Genomic DNA, 18,218 nt, shown 5'->3' with positions numbered 1-18,218 from the left:
TGGCGCCAGTGGCACCAGGCTCATAAATATGCCCAGTCCCAGCGCTGGAAGCGCCGGGCTCATAATGCTTGGGTGGACTTACCTTCAGCAGACCATGCTGCTTACTTGCCTGCCAGTTGAGCCTCTGATCCTCTTCTGTTTGGAACTACTTTTCCTGTTGGGTGGGGCTGGAGCCACTCCCTAGATTCAGAACACTGGAACTCTTCTGGAAGGCAGGAACTCTTTTCTTACCAGGAACTCTTTTCTTACTTGGGCGTGGCTGTGGAAGGAGACACCTAAGCACTACAGGAGGCTATTTAAACCACACCCGGTGGATGAATCTTGCTTTGCGTTATTCTGCAACCTCTGCAGCAGAACGCTCATCGTGTCTTCTGCATCCGGTCCTGGGCCTAAGGAAAAAGGCTTACCATCCTGAATCCAGTCTTCAGCAACACCTATAAAGACAAGAAAGAACAGGTTAGCATTCCGGCATCTGAAAGGCGCAAAGGCTTACCATCCTGAATCCAGTCTTCAGCAACACCTATAAAGACAAGAAAGAACAGGTTAGCATTCCGGCATCTGAAAGGCAAAGGCTTACCTACTCTTCCTGCGCTCCGGAGGTCTTCACACTGCATTCCGGCATCTGAAAGACAAAACAAGGTGCGTTTAAAGACATTGGGGAACTTTAATACTCACGTGCCATTACTCCTTTCCACATCTAATCCAGTGGGTATTCCGGCACCCTGCAGCCGCTCCGAACTCGTACCTGCAAAATAAAAAGACAGTTAGAGCGCATAGTGAAGCAGGCAACAAGCGCTTACTTACGTGCTTCCAGGCGCTTCTATTCATCAAACGGGCTCCATCTTCAACTCACTTCAGCCCGTCATCCGCCATCGCCGGAACCCTGCAAAACAAGAGACATCATTACTTAAGACTTTAAAGACATTTGAATGACTCGAAACTTACCGTTCGTGCAGTAAACGACGGACAGCAGTCCTCTGAAGTCAAGAGGCCTGCGCTACCTATCCAGTGAAGAAACTGGTTACAGCACCCTGCCCCGAGGCAGATGGAGAGCTCGGCATTCACTTACCTAAGGTGAGAGCGTTAACCTTTGGGGGTCTACAGGAGAGGAGAAGAGGAAAGAGATAGGGACACCCCAATAACCCCAGTTCATTAACCCCATATTTTCTATCTGCAGACATCTTACTCTACACGTCAGGCATACAGTGCACAGAGGTCCAGCCCAAAGAGCCAACCGGGTGCTACACATCACCTTTGAAGATACGGTAGTCGCCCAGTCAAGACCGGCGCCTCTGCGAGAATCAGGTGAGCGTTACATTTAAAGCTTAAACTGTACATAAACCTCCACGAGTTAAACCTCTAACAGTTTAGTGATCATTAGGGATTCACATGCGAACCCTCCCGCCTACCCCTCTGCGGCTCTTCTCTTGGTCCTACTGCCACTTTACGTGCTACCAAATCTGAAGATGGCTGCTTGGGTAGGGCAGTCATTGGCTGGGGGCAGTATGACCCATAGACCAGTGATTGGTTGTCAGGAGAAAGACGGTTCAAAAGTGAAACTGAAACTTTTTTTTTCTTTACTGAGGATTCCCAACCTGAAGACAGTGAATCTTCATGAGCATGTGAATCCATGCCAGACCCATGCTTTGGAACAAATCTTCTCCTGTAATTTTCTAGTTGGTGACAAGTTAATGTGTATGGCTGGTGGCAGTGCATATCAGTTCCACTTTTTTAATTTAATTTTTTTAGTGAAATTGACCTGCAGGCTGCTATCGCAGCTGCTGTAAGGGTCACTGTTGTACTAAATGGTGCCAGTCTTTTCTTTTTTTTTTTGTTGCCAACTCTCGATGACTTGTACTTGAATGAGACACCTTCTGCTGTGCTTTGGGGAGGCAGGGATTCCCCTCTCACTCTTTTGTCTTTGCCAGGCTCCGATTGGGCTGTCCGTCCGAGGGCGTCTGTGTCTGGCCTGACAGGAAGTAGGGAATGTACTGAAATTCTGAAGTACTATGTCCTCCAGTGCATCTGCTTGAATCCAGTTCAGGCTGGCTTTCCTTGGAACAACCACCACCCAATGTTTGAATGACTGCTGATTGGTTGGGTACCATCATAAAGGCGAGGGTCGACCCAAGGAACGAAGAATCTGAGTAAGGATGAAGTCTGCAGCCAACTCCAGTGACTGCTGAGTGACCTCTGCTGCTCCCACCTCCTCTTTTGATCGACAGGGAAGATCCAGACCGGGCCACTTGCTCCCCTGGTATGGTGGGCCTAACCATTCTCGAACTTGCATTTTCAGCTTTGCCTCGAAGTGCTGCGACCATGCTTTTGCTTGAACTTTGTGGGAATCCCGCTGGACCCACAGTGACTTTCCCTCTCTGAGACGGCCACCCTTCCAAGTCTGGGACCGAGAAACAGTGAATCCTGCTGTGTGACAAGTGTTGTTGAACCAAACCCTCTGTAGACTCCCCACGAGCCAGTATTCTGAAGATTGCTTGATGTTTGCTCCCACCAAAAAGGTCTTCAGCCTCCAGGCTAAGAATCTGAACAAGAGATGGTACTGCCTCACCCGGGGACCACCAGTGACAGTCTTCCTTCATTAAAAGGTACTGTCCGCTCCTAGGTACTCACTGTGTTAAATAGGACTCCTTCTGAGCTTTTTGAGACACATTGCGGTGGACATCCCAACTGTGTTCACCCAGGCCTAAGGTCACTTGTCCTTTGGTCTACAATCCTTCAGGGGTTTTGCTGACCTCCCTGAACCATCTTTTAATTAAACATTTTACTTACTTGCCACTTTAACGATTCCTGCTATTTTGCCACCTTTGACAGTGTCTGGCTGCCAAGTTGGACGAAATCGACTTTCAGCAGACATTGCACCGCAAAATTGCACAGGACCCTCAGGGTATTCCTGAATTGCAGGCATTGGAGGTCGCAGCTAGTCCAGGCATGGCTCAAATTGAAGATTGTTTTGGGGACTGGTTGATGCCAGGGGAGTAAGTCCTTTTAGGGTCTTCCCTGTCGTTCAGAAGTTGATGTTGGGATACAGCGGTTTCTTGGATGGCTCAGAGCCTCTGTGTGCAGTGGACTGGATGCGTGCCCTGTAACTCAGGGATGCGTACCTGCATGTTCTCATCTACCATCCGTATCAGAACTTTCTGCGGTTCACGATTGTCGTACCATTTTCAGTACAAGGTGCTGCCATTCGGCCGGATCGCGGCTCCTTGTGTCTGAACAGAATTGATGAACGCAGTGGTGTTGGTTATCTGCTTGCAGGGCCATCATCTCTAGCCTTATTTGTACAACTGGCTGTAGAGGGCGGGGTCACCCAAAGGGGTGGTACACACCTGCCAGAGTTTGGCAGATCAGCTGGGTTTCTCCCACAACCAGAGGAAGTCCGTAATGCCCCTCTTAGGAACTAGTCTTTTGCGCTGGAACACTACTGTTCAGCGGGTGTTTCCTACGCCCGAGAGGCTTCTGTCCCGCTGCAAGGCGGTGGGTCACTTTCTGGCCAACATGATCACCGTAGTGTCTTGTCTCGATCGTTGATCTAGAAGTGATGTCGGGCGTCGTGTACATATAGCATGTCACTACGCCCCATGCTTCAGTATATTTTAATTTTTTTGCGTGCTTGCACAGTGCATCGGGAACATGACTTGAGTTTGCTCAACGTCTTTTGTGACACATTGTACTTTGATTCAAAATAACCTTGACACAATGTCTCACAGGATTTCAGGCTTCAAGCGATTCCGCGATTGCAAGGCCAAAATGTTTTTGACTGACCCCCCCCACAACATCTGTCTGTGGTGGCTGGCTGTTAGTCACGACACAAAGGCCTGTGCATCGTGCGCAAAGATTCATTTAAGTCCCTATGTGAGAGGGGCGGGAAACTGGTTGAGGGCTGAGCGTCTGCCAAATCTCTGATGCAGTATCTCCTCTGGTCTTCAAACGCCGAGACTGAGGTGTCCACACCCGACAAGCGGAAGGAACGACATCACAAGAAACGTTCCCATTCCAGGAGCCATTCCTCATCTTCGTCGCAGACGAAGTGGCACCACCACCATCGAAGCAAGTCCAGCTCGTTGTCGTCCGGACTGACCACTCGGGAAGAGTGGGAAAGTTTTAAAACTTTTATGCTCACAATGTTTAAATGGCAAACTACTGTAGGTGCGCCTCTGGCCACCAACCAGAAAGCTTTGGCGTGAAAAGCGGTGCTCGGTGCGGGCCAGCCTCTGTGTCTTCGTCCAGCGACTTCAGGCATCATGCCTACTAGGCATAAATCACCAGAAGGCCATAAGGCCGAGGCCCACAGCTTCCACTGGTTGTCAGAGCACCCCTCGGCATTGAGGGAACCGTCTGCATCGAAGCCTTCTCTGTCAGCCGTCAAGCCCTTGGCATCCACAGTCAGCGATGGTTCCTTTGTGCCGTTATCAAGATTGCGGTTCTTTGCCTTGATGCAGCCCTTCTCCAGCATGGGGTCTGGCATGGATTTGCATGCTCGGTAAAAGGAAAAAAAGTTTCACTTTCGCTTACAAACTGCATTTCTCCTCTAAACCAATCACTGTACTCTGGGTCATAATGCCCCAGCCAATGACTGCCATCTCCCTAAGCCCCTCCTATGGCAACCGTCTTCAGATTTTTACTGCACTGTTAGGCCGAATCATGTGCAGTGCCCTTAGGGACCACTACACACAATTAAGACTACAGGTGGCAATTCAAGTTTTACCATTTGGTAAAGCCTGTACTACTATGTCATAGTGGTAGCAGTGGTGGAGCAGCCAGGCTTATCTCAAGAGTATATGAGCAGTAGCAGAGATTACATAAAGGGACCACAATTACTGTGACTCAAGCAAACACTGACTCAAGGTTTCAGGTAGAAAAATGTAAGTACATTTATTTTTAAACCATTTGTTGTAAACACGACACTATTAGATTAAAACCACACGAAAAATATACAACTAACTAACCAATTCACTTTGTACAGTAAGTCTTAAGGTAAGTACCCTGTGTTTGAATGGACCGGTGTTACGAACAAAACATGTTAACAGCGAATACGATTGCAATCACTTTTTGACAGTTCGGTCTAATAACTAAACGCGTATCCGTGACATGAAATGCTTCCGGGGCAAAAACACACTTAGCACCTGAGATACCCAGAGGGAGTTGGAGGCAAAAATCACAGGCAATACTTTGGTTAGGCAGACCGAATCGAGACACACTCAGACAGGAGTTCAAGAGTCAAAGGGCCGGAGCCAGGGTTAAGCGACACCGGGGACCTGTTGCCCAAGATCACAGTCAGATAGTTCACGATTCAACGTAGCCAAGAGTACTTCGATATTGTCAATGTTCGGAAGCAAAAGGTAATAAGGAGGGAAGACGAGGACAAGCCTTGAAGATGAAGAAAAGGGGTTCACCCTGTTTCCTCAAGCAGAACACAGTACCTTATTCCAATGGTGCAGCTGGTGCCCTGGCAGTTCCTGTTGGTGTCCCGCACACCCAAGGTTCCTGAAACTTCGAGGTGAATGAGGACGTCTGAAGGGGGTCTGCACCACACAGGGATGATGCTGGCAGCAGCGACAATGAATAAAAGGTGCGCTCCTTAAAAACAGGTGAGGTTCTTCAGGTGGCTATCCGGACCACTACAGCAGTGTGCAGCGATTTCAACCACGAAGGCGACCTCTGGCTGAAGATGAGCTGGTTATCCCCACCAGGCTCAAGGGAAGAAGACTCTGGACTGGATCTTCTCTAGTTGACGAAGGGTAGATGGCTCAGGACTGCAGCAGGGCTTCACCAGGACGGGGTAGTTGCAGCAGTCGTCGTTCTCTCTGATTCTCTTTGGTTCCTTGTAGTTCCAGAGGCGACTCTAGTCCAAGAGACCTGCCTTTTATGCGCAAAACTCCCATTCACACAGCCTGGCTGTCAATCACCCAGCAGGGGGGTTGTCCAGCCGGCACAACCACTTCAGCCAATCATGGCAAAGTGCGACTTGGGTTTCCTAGGATACCCTGTGCAGGGGGCGACTACACCCCTCCCTCACATTCAGCCCACCTAGACACCCAGGCACCTGGTGGAGGGCTTCTGGGCAGAAGCCCGCCAAAAGGCGGTGAACAAAGGCAAACCTAGGTTGCAGCGCAAAGTAAAACACAAGAAGGACCTAAACAAAAAGAAATGGCGAATAAACCCAACCGGAGCCAAAAGAAAGACAATTTGGTCAAGCGGGTTTATGTTCGAGGCTAATATAAGAGCCTAAAACAATACCACGTTTATCTAATATAATCGTGGTAGAAAAGTTAGGGTAGATACGTCACTTCGGAGGTGATGATCAAGAGGTGGACAAGACAGGTTGACAAGTGTCGAGGTCCACTACGCCCCCTGGCGAAATGTTTCCGAGCAGCAAAGCTGGATGATGGATATCTAGCAAGATGAGGAATCTGCAGCAGAAGAATCCATAGAAAGATCATTACAATGAGTCATTTCTCTATTGTTATTTTGACAATGTGCCCTACCTCAAGGTGGTGGCAGTTTTTTTTTTTTTTTACAGATTTTGGTATTATACGCATGCACATTTGCATTTACTGCAAATGGCTAATAAAGGTGGCTAGCCCCCTGATATGGTTGTGCCACAAGATTCTTTGCTTGATCTTTGGACATTTTTCTTTTTTCTTTCTGCCTCCTCAAGTCAGCAAATGACTTGTAAGGAAATCTTTCCTTGTGGAAAGCTGCTGCTTTGGTGAGCAAAAAGGCTTTGTTTGTGTAAGCCAGTGTTAGGGGCTGGGACTGTCTAGACCGATCTGCATCCTCTGGCTTCTGAAACTCTGTTGCTGGGCTGATGTGGTGACCAGTGGTTGTCCAGGATTGAAGAATCCCTGTCTGTTTTAATTGATGCATATTCTTGCTATTGGTGGGCTTGGGCTTTCTCTGTTTCAATCTTGGATAGGAGGGTTCCTGAAACTGTTCATCAGATCAAAGTTGGAGCCAAGACGTCTATGAAGATGAACTGCCTGCTGAGAATCCCCTGTAACCGACCAGCATCAATTCCAGTGATTGACCCAGTGAAGCGCTGCTCCTCTGCTTGATCTTGCAGGAGGGAATCCTGGTTCTTTTTCTGTCTACTGAAAGGATCATGTAGAGTGACTGGGATCTCCTCGAATTTGTTATGGAGGTGTTGATTTCGGTTAGAAGACCAGCAAAAAAGGTTTTGGTAAGATTGGGAAAGCAAACTGTAAGAACTTGTATTTTCCGGTTTCTGGAATACTTACCTGCAACTGTTTGCTTTGGCACTTCTTGTTCACAATCACATTTTAAATGCTCAGGACTCTCGGCAAAGTCAATCTTGTGGAACTTGTGACATTAGGGCACTAGGCCCCATATCATATCATATAGCAGGGCAGGACTGATTAAAACTAGGGACCTGAATCTAGGTTTCATTGAGGGGTGTTCCGCTTTAGAACAATTTACTTACCTGCCTCCAACTTCTTTTAATTTGCCATTTGTTCTTATTCACATGGTTTATCATGCAGAGTTGCCTAAAGTATTGCTTTTATTATTGCTTAATGTGCCTGTTTTTAAAGTTAAGTTCTGTTGTTCTGTTACCTAGTCCCCAAGCAGTGAACGTATATGTGTATAAATATTGTGTGATCATTGTTGCCTGAGGTTTTCATTGCTTAGTGTATTCAAAGGCCTAATACATTATTTGTTAATTTTCCTTTTAACTTGAATTATTGAAGTGCTGGGTGTCACATTATAGCCCTAGACCACTTTCACAGCCTCCTGAGTCTGGCTTATTGCTCTGGTACCCTACTTTGTTGAATTGGTCTAGACCACAGTCTTCTCCCTGCTCGCTATAATGCTGTGATCTCTCCGAATCCACCACCAAGGTTGAGTTTGAAAATCGTTGTCAACATGTGTTAAAGTTTATATTCGTCAGCATATCCATGTACTTTTTTTTATAGATTTGTGTGTGGACTAAATGCACCTTGTGTCAACCTACTACTTCCTACTTGAGTGGCGCCTTCTCACTCTGGCCACTAACACTAAGAGGATTGGCTTCCATTTTTTTATCGTGGTAACCCCCTCTGCCCCCGGGATTAGTGATTGTAGCATCCTCAACAGAGGGTTGTACAGAAACTGCCTAAATATTTTCCTCCATAAGTCGGGTCAGGATACAAATACTAGGAAGAATTTTGGAGATTCTGTAGATTCCAATGGAAGGAAACCAGCATGAATAAAATTGTTCCTAAAACTGTGAAATCAGCATTTGGCAGATTTTCTAAAAGATATGACTGGCCTAGTACTGCTCCCAATTAATGTCTTGTGCCTCAAGTTTTCCCCACCCATCATGATTTGAATGATTACTAGGTAGTTAACGATGTGAATGAAATTGATTGTTCTCACTGCTATGCTTTTAGATGGTGACCTAGAAGTAGGTTCAGGTGCAGTGGATACCGCAACTGCTGGGCTGTTGGATGGGATTGTGCTGGACGGTGATACACTCGCTCCAATGGAAACTGATGATCCCAGCCCTTCAGACGCTAAAGGGAAGTCTAAAATAACCCCTGCCATGGCTGCCAGGATCAAGCAGATTAAACCGCTGTTATCTGGTTAGTGCTACCTCGTCCTATTTCGCTTCTTGAATTTTTATGAGCCGTACAATATTATTGTTGATCTTTTACACAGGGATTGATATGTAAATTTGTTTCACAGGTGTACATTTGAAGGATGGTGTTAGGGATTTTTGCATAAGTTAATGTGTGACAGATCTTAGAAATGCCCACCTTGGATGTACAGGGCTCCAACTATCCAACTCTTAGGTTTAGCTTGAACCAAACCAAGGTTTGTTGGAATGCCTGAGCAGCCAGGCTTAGTTTAGGAGGTGGAGGAGGTATCTAGGAAGGTACAAAGAATTCTGAGCATACTTGTGATTCTGGAAATGCTTTTTGAGTGACAGGGCCTTCTAGACCTTGTCCTACCACTTATCTGTTTTCTTTTTCTGCCACTGAGGTTCAGCCTGGACCTCTGGCAGTGCAGCTCTTCCTGTTTTCCTTTTGGTGAACACCATCCATGGGATACCCTTATGGCACCCATGGGTGGGGGTGCAACCTTGTACCCCTTGTGGTTTTGGGCACGTGTGTTGCCCACAGAGAAGGGTGGGTATGGGCTGGTGGCAGCTACATGCTGACTTGTCAGTGGCTCTGAGTGTCTTCGAATTTTGGGACACCCAGGTCCTGCCATTGGAATCAATAGGATTCCTGAAACAAGGCAACTGTGGGCTCTTGTTTTTATTGCTTTTTAGCTTGTTTCCCAAAGTCCTGGGAAGCCCTGACTCTGTCCCTGCCCCCTGACTGCCTATTGGGGGGAAATATTGTATATGGCTCTGGGGCTGCCTCTTTCAGACTGACTGGAGCCTTCCAAGGGGCTGTGTGTTGTGGGTACATCCTCGGGTACATCCTGGGGGTGGGACCTTTGTGAATGGAGTTGGGGGCCAACTTACATTCTGTGTGTGAGACACAATTCCTAAAAAGGCCCTAACTGACATGAATGCAGTGTAATGTGCTGTCAGGATATGGCAAGGTTTCTCAAAGAAGACTGTGAAAGATGGGCACAGTAGGCTGGCGGCATGGCTCAACTCGAACAACGCTTTTGACTAATGCGCCAAGCAGGGTCCTGCCTCGTCCAGGACTGGCGGTCCGAGGAGCGGTCTTCTAAGTTCTTTGAGGTCGACCCATCTGTTGGGGTCCAAGATAAGGCCAAGATCCACAAATCTGAGTCCACCGGGTTCGCCGCTGATGCAGGTCCCAAGTTGGATATGGCACGATCAACATCACCCTCTGCTTCCATAGCCAGCCTACTATCAAACTCCTTGTTGGGCAGAATCCTGTGCCCTTAGGGACCACTACACACAATTAAGACTACAAGTGGTAATACAAGTTCACCTTTGGTACAACCCTGTAGTACTATGTCAAACTGGTAGCAGTAGCGGAGCAGCCAGGCTTATCTCAAGAATATATGAGCAGTAGCAGAGATTACACAATTGTCCCCATAATTTAGCCATGGAGCACTCCTGATTAGGTATACTGTATCGCCTACGAGGACTTATCTATTGCTGGTATATGGCTCCCCGGATCCCAGGTAACTTCCTTGACCTACTAGCCCAACTCCAAGTTCAACACACCTGCCTGATTGTTCTAGGCTATTTTAACATAAAATACAATCCGCCCAGAATACCTGCATTCAATTTATTCTTTGACAGCTTATCTGACTTAGACTTACATCAGCTTGTTAGCACTCCTACTCACAGGCTAGGCAATAAGCTAGACATGGTCTTTGCAAACTTAAAACTGCTAACAATACAGTCCACTGACCCAGTATTATGGTCTGACCACCTGCTGGTGTCCTGTTCACTTGAAGCGTCTGAACAGCTGCCGAAGACCCCCATGGCAAAAATCTGGCAACGCTCATGGCGTACCGCAGATACCCAGAGCATGACGTCTGTTAAGGCTAAATGCAGGTCTGAACCTGCAGTCTCACCCTCTCCTCTCTCTCTGGCCTTTGTCGAAGCTGCTAATATGGTGGCTTCCCTTTGCTTGATTCAACCGCGTAGATCTTCCTCAAACCCCTGGTTTTCGGACTAACTTTAAGCTGCACGTCTTAAATTGAGACAAGCTGAGACACAATGGCACAAAACTTACAATCATACCCAAAAAAGTGCTATAAGGCACGCTCTATTGAATATTCATCAGCCATTAAAACTGCCAAGGCGGCCTATATTGCCAGAAAAATGTAGTTCTCTCTGGGCCAATCCAGAGCCCTCATTGCAGCAGTGAACTCACCGATCTCATCTGATAAAAGTACTCCTAAAGTCACCCCCTCGCAGGAACTGTGATGCGCTCTCCCAGTATTTTATTGCCAAAATAAATACTATTCACCAGCACATTTCTCTGTCACAGGCCAAATGTGCATCTGAGAAAAAACGCTATTCTCTGGCTGAAGCTTCGGCTAATCCAGCAGGCTGGTCTGTGTTCCCCATCTTCTCAGAAGAATCAGTACGGATAATTATTTCTAAAATCAAATCCTGTTCTCCCTCTGATGCTGCCCAGCTGTTTGTGATGGAACAGATTGCTCCTTCCCTCCTTACAGAAATCACAGCAGCCATCAACTACTCCTACCAATTTGGGCGGGTGCCTCAGGAACTGAAGGCAGCAAGAGTGATCCCTCTTCTTAAGAAATCCTCCCTTGACCCTGATACCCTGTCCAATTTTCACCCTTTATCTCTTCTCCCTTTGCTTTCTAAACTGCTAGAATCACTGGTGTCTCCTCTTTATACCTTCCTTGAATCTTCATGCTTACTTGATTCTGCCCAATCTCGCCCTGGTAGAGGCACAGAGTGTGTTCTGGTCGCTGTTAAGGATGATATGGCCAGGCTGGTGGACGCATGTGGAGTGGGTGCTCTGATTTTATTAGCTCTCTCAGCAGCCTTCGAAATGGTCGACCACCACATTCTGCTGTCCCGCCTTGCCCAGCTAGGAATATCTGGGCAGGTACTAGCCTAGTTCACCTCATTCCTGGCAGATCGTACCCAGACTTTCACTATGCCTCCTTTCTGTTCCCTGTCGCCTCCGCTGTGGAGTACCACAAGGTTCCTCCCTGTCTCCCATCCTGTTCAATATCTACATCTGGGCCCTTGTGTGTTTCATCCGCTCCTTTGGCGTCAGGTGCTATTCATACGCGGATGACCCTGAGATCCTGATCCGGTCAGATCTTGATCAAGTGGAGGTGTCATCCTGCCTACGGAGGTGCCTGGCGGCCATGGGTGAGTGGATGGACCACAACTGGCTCAAATTGAACGGTGACAAAACTGAGGTGATGGTGGTAGGGTGCCCTACTGATCCCTCACTCTGCGTGCCTTCCTTCTGGCCTTCTTCCCTGGGCCCTCTTCCTATCCCTGTGGATAAGGTAAAACATCTTGGGCTAACATTGTCAGCTTCCTTGTCTATGGACAAGCAAATGGCAGCTGTATGCCAAGCCGGTCATTTTCAGCTCAAAACACTTAAAAAGGTGCTCCCCATGATCCCGGCTCCCCTGCACCCCCCCAGTGGTTGCGGCTATGGTAATTTCACCTTTGGATTATTGTAATTCCCTCTATCTTGCTCAACCTAAGGGATTCATTCACCGGCTGCAACAACTCTAGAATCTGGCTGCCCGGTTACTACTGGCTCCCCTTATGGAGCCAATATATCCTCAGTCCTCTGAGCTCTACACTGGCTTCCGGTGACTCAACGAATTAACTTCAAGGAACTTTGTATTGTTCACTGTGCCATTCATGGCCAAGGGGCTGAATATCTCCAGGAGAAATCCTTGCCTTACGCCCCCCGCCAGCCACTGCCCTCAGCCTCTGCTGACTTGTTAACACTGCCTATATACAAACTGGGCCGGGTTCAAGGACGTGCCTTCTCTGTTTCAGCAGCAGAGCTTTTGAACAATCTGTCTTGGACCATTAAGAAATTCCCAAACTATTTAGCCTTTAGAAATGCTGTAAAAACGTACTTCTCCTAGGCTTCCTTGGCGTCAGGCTAGGGCCTCTCAGTATAGCGGCATGATACCTCCGGGTGACCATGCGCTTTACAAATAGATATAACATAACATAGTCCCCTTTCCTCCATACATCCCACCATCTCCCCCCCCCATGATAAAACTGCTGTCATTAGGCAATGTTAATCTATTTTCGACGTGTCTATGGGTACTGAGGTGTGACGCCAGAGGGCCGAGTCAGTACAGCCACCCCTAGGCGCCGCTAAATTTAAAGGGGAAGGTTTTTTTTTCTGGTAAAAAGGTTGTCTCCCATCCCTTGGAAGGGACACCCCCATGCAGTATGGAGGAAAGGGGACTAAGGACACATTAGTCACTACGGTGATTAATTTATTCAGTCAACTGGACAATCTACTTTTTGTGAATAGTGGAACACTTATTCAAGGGGATTGGGTCCTCCGACATATTCCATATCTATGACAGTAATCTCCAGAGCTGAGCTGCTTCGGAAAATTTTCTGCGTCCTGCGTTGATGACGTCGATACGCTGTCCTCGAGGACCTCCGTCGAGCCGACATCACCGGACGCCCGTAGCCTCAGTTCCGTTTTTTCCGCGAACATGTTTGCTTCGGAGATCTCAACGCGCCTCGGTTCTACTGAATCCTGTTCTTTCGGTTCTTCGAACCTGTTCGTTTGTGTATTGACATGTCTTCGGCTTCTTCCACCCAGCGGTCGGGTTTTAAGAAGTGTCGGGTTTGCGGGTCCAAGATGCCGTTGACGGACAGGCACAACGCTTGCCTCTGGTACCTCAGAGAGGACCACGATACGGATGACTGTCGACTGGCAGTCGCTTTCTTCGAAGGCCTTGCAGGAGCGTAAGAAGCTGTCGGTGGGTAAGGTGGCCAAGCCCCGGAAGTCATGATCCACTGGACTTTTGATGGACGATTCGAGGGGCGACTCTCCGCATCGTTGAGAGTCTGGGGGGGGGGGGGGGGGGGTCTCGGTCCAGGAGTCGGTCTCGCCATTCCTCTGCCTCTTCGAGGTACTCACGGAAGCGCTGTCCACAGGTCGTCTTCCCCGTCCTCATCCGAGGACTCCGCCCGTTGGCGGGTTGCTTGTCCCAACAAGCAATCCACTCCTGAGGAATGGGATTCTTCCGGCAGGAGATGATGGCGATTTTTGAGTCGTAGGGCTGTGGAGGTGCCTGAGATTTTGTCTGGTCGTAGCCAGATTGAAGACCTGCGTCAGTCCCTGCACGACGCCAGTGGTCTGGACACCTCTCCGGAGGTGGAGTTCTGTAGGCCTGAGCCTGGCACCCATGCCAAGTCCTCGTACCGGCGCCTTATGTTGAGGGTCACGGAATACTAGGGGTGGTTTCGCCACCTGTGGATTTTCTGCAGGATGACCTGACGGACATCCTCGACCAAGGTCCTCCAACTGACCCGGCACTGCCTTTCCATATGGTTTTGCAAAGAAGGGTGGCGGCGGCTTGGACTGCCCCGTAGATTCTCCCGCAGTAAGCAAATCTTTGTCGCGAAAACACCGCCCAGCCAGTAGCGACCCCTGTTACTTGACCACACACCCCACTCCGGAGTGTTTGGTGGTGCAGGCGGCTACGGCCCCAGCAAAGCAGGCGTCATACCCTACCATCACTCCTGATGGGGACGACTAGCGTTTTGATGGCTGGGCGAAGAAACTGTTTTCTTCAGGGGGTATGGCTTTACAGGCAGCCACCTCCGTGTGTGCCTTGTCACGTTTCACGCACTCTCTGTGGAACTGTATTTCATTGGCGACTGAACATATTCCCGAAAGGGAGGAAAGGGATGTTTTCTTGCTATTGTACAGGATGGCAAGGATGCCATGTGTGAGTCCGTTCAGTTGGGTCTGGACATGGCGGCGAGCACCGTAATACGCAGGTTTGCGTGGTTGCGGAAGTCGGGGTTTGACCCTGATGTGCAGGCCCGGCTCCTCAACATGCCCTTTGATGGTGAACATCTTTTTGGCAGCAAGGCTGACGAGAGCCTTGAGAAGTTACAGACCTCAAAAGCTGCAGCAAAGTCATTGAGCGCTGCAGTTCACCAACCTCTGTCTTTTCGTCCTAGGGGACAGCAATGGAGGGGAGGTTCCTTTCGATATACTCATCCTTTAGTAAATCGAGAGGAGCTGTAAGTCAAAGGGGCCACCGTAGGAGTGCCAGAGGTGGAAAACAGGGTACTCGAGGTGCCAAGGACGCTCGGGCAGTTGCCTCTTTGCCCTCAGGCACTGCCGCTTCAGCTCAGTCATGAGGCCATTTCCCATGGGTCGCCGGTTGGGGGAAGGCTGGCGCAACATCTTGTAGAGTGGCGTGCCATTACTTCAGATGTGTGGGTTCTGGAGATCATAGCCCACGGCTACTGTCTTCCTTTCCGGTAGAGGCCTCACGACAATCCACCCGGGAATCTCTTTGAAGTGTCCGGATCCTCTCCTTGCGCAGGAAGTTCAGTCCCTGCTAGAGAAAGGCGTCATAGAACTGGTGCCTGCAGCGGAGAGGAACAAGGGATGGTATTCCCCCTATTTTTTGATTTCAAAGAAAGACGGGGGATTGAGACCCATCATGGACTTGCGTGGTTTGAACAAGCTCCTCAGGAAGGACAAGTTCAAGATGGTTACTCTTTCTCAAGTCCTCCAGGCCCTTTAACTTCAGGACTGGTTGGTGTCTCTCGACCTCAAGGACGCTTACTTTCATGTGCCGATCCAGCCTAAGCACAAGAAGTACCAGAGGTTCGCAGTTGGAGACTCGCACTTTCAGTTTCGGGTCCTGCTGTTCCGATTGACCTCCGCCCCGAGGGTCTTCACCAAACTCATGGTGGTGGTGGCAGCTTATCTCAGGAAAGGGGGGGATTCACGTCTACCCCTACCTGGACGATTGGTTGATCAGGGCGCGCTCTCACGAGCAAGTCCTGGATCATCTGTCGTCACCTCCACTCCCTTCACAAGCTGGGCTTCTCACTCAACTTAAAGAAGTCCCACTTGACGCCAACCCAGCAGCTCCAGTGCATCGTAGCAGTGCTCGACACATCCTTGGGGCAGTGTTTTCCTCCCCAGGTGAGAGCTCATCACATTCAGCAGATGGTGCACAAGTTTCAACATGCCCAGAGTCTCCCGGCGTTAGAGTTCTTGAGGTTGCTCGGCCTCATGGCATCCTGCATTCTTCTGGTGCCAGAGGCCAGGTTGCGGATGAGATCTCTCCAATGGGCCCTCAAGATGCAGTGGTCACAGTCCTCTGGCAGGATATCGGACCCCATTCAGGTGCCGCCCTCGGTCGCCCAGGACCTTCTGTGGTGGGGCTTCGAATGCAATCTGATGAAGGGGGCTCCATTTTGGCTACCCTGGCCGGAGGTAACGATCTTGATGGACGCATCCCTCACGTGATGGGGAGCGCATGCCGACGAGTTGACAGTCAGCAGCCGTTGGTCTCCATCGGAGTCCAGACTCCATATCAATCTGTTGGTGCTGAGGGCCGTCAGGCTTGCCCTGAAGGCTTTTCCTGCCGACTGTGCGAGGGAAGAATGTCCTGAGCAGGCAGAGCGCGATGTCTCACGGGTGGGAGCTGGGGCAGGATTCTCCTGGAGATCTTCGCCCTTTGGGGGACCCCTCAACTGGATCTCTTCGCCTCCAGTGTCAACCGGAAGTGCGAAAAGCTTCTGCTCGCGTGAATTTCCTCTAAAAGGAGCCTTAGGAGACGCGTTTGTGGTGGAGTGATCCTTCCCACTGCTGTATGTGTTTCCTCCAGTCCCCTCATCCCGCAAGTGCTGCGGAGGTTACGGAGGTTCGGTTCCCGGATGATCCTCATTGCTCCGGCTTGGGCCCGGAGGACGTGGTACCCAGACTATCTCGACTTGTCCATCTGCCCTCCACCTCGTCTTCCCTACCGAGATGATCTGCTCTCACGGGAGGGGGGGGGGGTCAGGTTCTCCATCCAGAGGTCAGATCCCTCAACCTTCACGCTTGGCTTCTGAAAGGCTGAGGTATAAGGATTGGGACCTCCCTGAAGACGTGATGGAGGTGTTGCTTTCGGGCAGGCGGGCGGCAACAAAGTCCCTTTGCCGTTGGAGAAAGTTCTGCGACTGGTGCAGGGTTAAGAATGCGGATCTTTTCATGTGACATTTCTGTGGTTGTCTTTTTTGCTTTCGTTGGCCCACAGGGGCCTGCATGTGGGTACTATTGAAGGTTACCTGGCGGCGCTGTCTATATTTAAGCGCTCGTCTGAGGAGTGTTCCTATTTCAAAATTCCTTTAATTTCCCAGTTTCTCAAAGGACTCACTGTGTTTCCGCTGTCACCTTTCCAGGTGCCTGGTTGGGATTTGAACTTTGTTCTGAAATTCGTTATGGGTGCTGAGTTTGAGCCTTTACATTCTTGTCCTTTGAGGCTGTTAACCCTTTAAACTGTGTTTCTAGTTGCAGTCACTTCCGCTCGCAGAGTGAGTTAGTTGCAGGCACTTTCAGTTAAGCCACCCTTCACTGTGTTTCATAAGGACAGGGTTGTCCTAGGAGTTCGTCCTTCCTTTTTTCCGAAGGTGGTGTCGGAATTTCATGTAAGCCTGAAGGTTATTCTTCTGCCATTTTATCCTCCTCCACATCCTGGTAAGGAAGAGAAGAGGCTCCATAGGTTGGATCCTAGGAGAGCTTTAAGTTTCTAAATTTCACGCATGTCCCGGGTCCGAGTGGATGATCAGTTCTTGGTTACGCTGGAAGGCGTTTGGGACAAGCTGTTACTAAGCAGACTTTGTCTAGATGGATTATCTTGGCAATTTCTGAATGTTACCGCCTGGAGGGTAAGGACCCTCCGGTAGGCTTACGGGCCCATTCTACTAGGGGTATGGCTGCCTGCAGAGGGGTGTTCCTATTCGTAACATCTGTGATGCAGCCACATGGGCTTCGGTCCATACTTTTGTACGACACTACTCCCTAGATTCTATTCATGGGCAGGATCTGGCCTTTGGTAAGGCGGTCCTTTACTCTGCAATTTGATTGGGCATTCTAAATTTCTATATTCTAAATTCTTTTTCCCTCCTCCACATGTTGGTACTGCTTTGGGAGTCTGTCATAGATATGGAATACTTCGGAGGACCCAATCCCCTCGAAGAACAAGTTACTCTCTTACCTGGTAACGTTCTTTAGATGGGATGGTCCGAATACGTATTCCATATCTCTCCCTACCTGCCCCGCTACAGAATTTTTTATGCGATTGCAGCTTACGTTTCCGCAAGGCTTTCTGTGGTCATACTGGCAGTGGTTTGGTGCCACACGGTCTGGGGGGAAAAAACTAGAACTGAGGCTACGGGCATCGTGCGTCCTACTTATAACGTCAAGTGACATCGGCTCGACGGAGGCCCTCGAGGACAGCGTATCGACGTCATCAATGCAGGACGCAGACGCCAAAAACTTTCCAAAGCAGCACAGCTGTGATTACTGTCAAAGATATGGAATACGTCGTCGGACCATCCCATCGAAAGAATGTTACCAGGTACGAGTGTAAATTGTTCTTCCAGGTGCAGTAAAAACTTGCAACTACTTTTATGATAAATTATACTAGGTAAGTAAAACCTAAGGATGTAAGATTCAATTACAGGTGCTTATGCGGTCAGTGAAACACAGATTGAGATAAGCAGTAACTCTTGTGACTTATTTTTGGGGTGGCACACAGCTAACACAAGG

At 49.1% G+C, this 18,218-nt stretch overlaps 1 protein-coding gene across 5 annotated transcripts in view; it reads left to right on the top strand.

Annotated features, from left to right (window-relative positions):
* HUWE1 (HECT, UBA and WWE domain containing E3 ubiquitin protein ligase 1) overlaps positions 1-18,218 on the top strand; it is a 2,445,223-nt gene that overhangs the window by 799,346 nt on the left and 1,627,659 nt on the right. For all 5 annotated transcript variants that reach the window (XM_069645305.1, XM_069645304.1, XM_069645303.1 and 2 more), the window contains exon 28: positions 8,406-8,597. In XM_069645305.1, coding sequence (XP_069501406.1) covers positions 8,406-8,597 — 192 coding nt within the window. The remainder of the gene's footprint in view (positions 1-8,405; positions 8,598-18,218) is intronic.

Source organism: Ambystoma mexicanum, chromosome 2p, assembly GCF_040938575.1.
Source record: "Ambystoma mexicanum isolate Mex_15411 chromosome 2p, UKY_AmexF1_1, whole genome shotgun sequence".
Classification (NCBI taxonomy): domain Eukaryota; kingdom Metazoa; phylum Chordata; class Amphibia; order Caudata; family Ambystomatidae; genus Ambystoma; species Ambystoma mexicanum.
The sequence above is the reverse complement of the archived record's forward strand: the minus strand, read 5'-3'. Positions and strand labels throughout refer to the sequence as shown.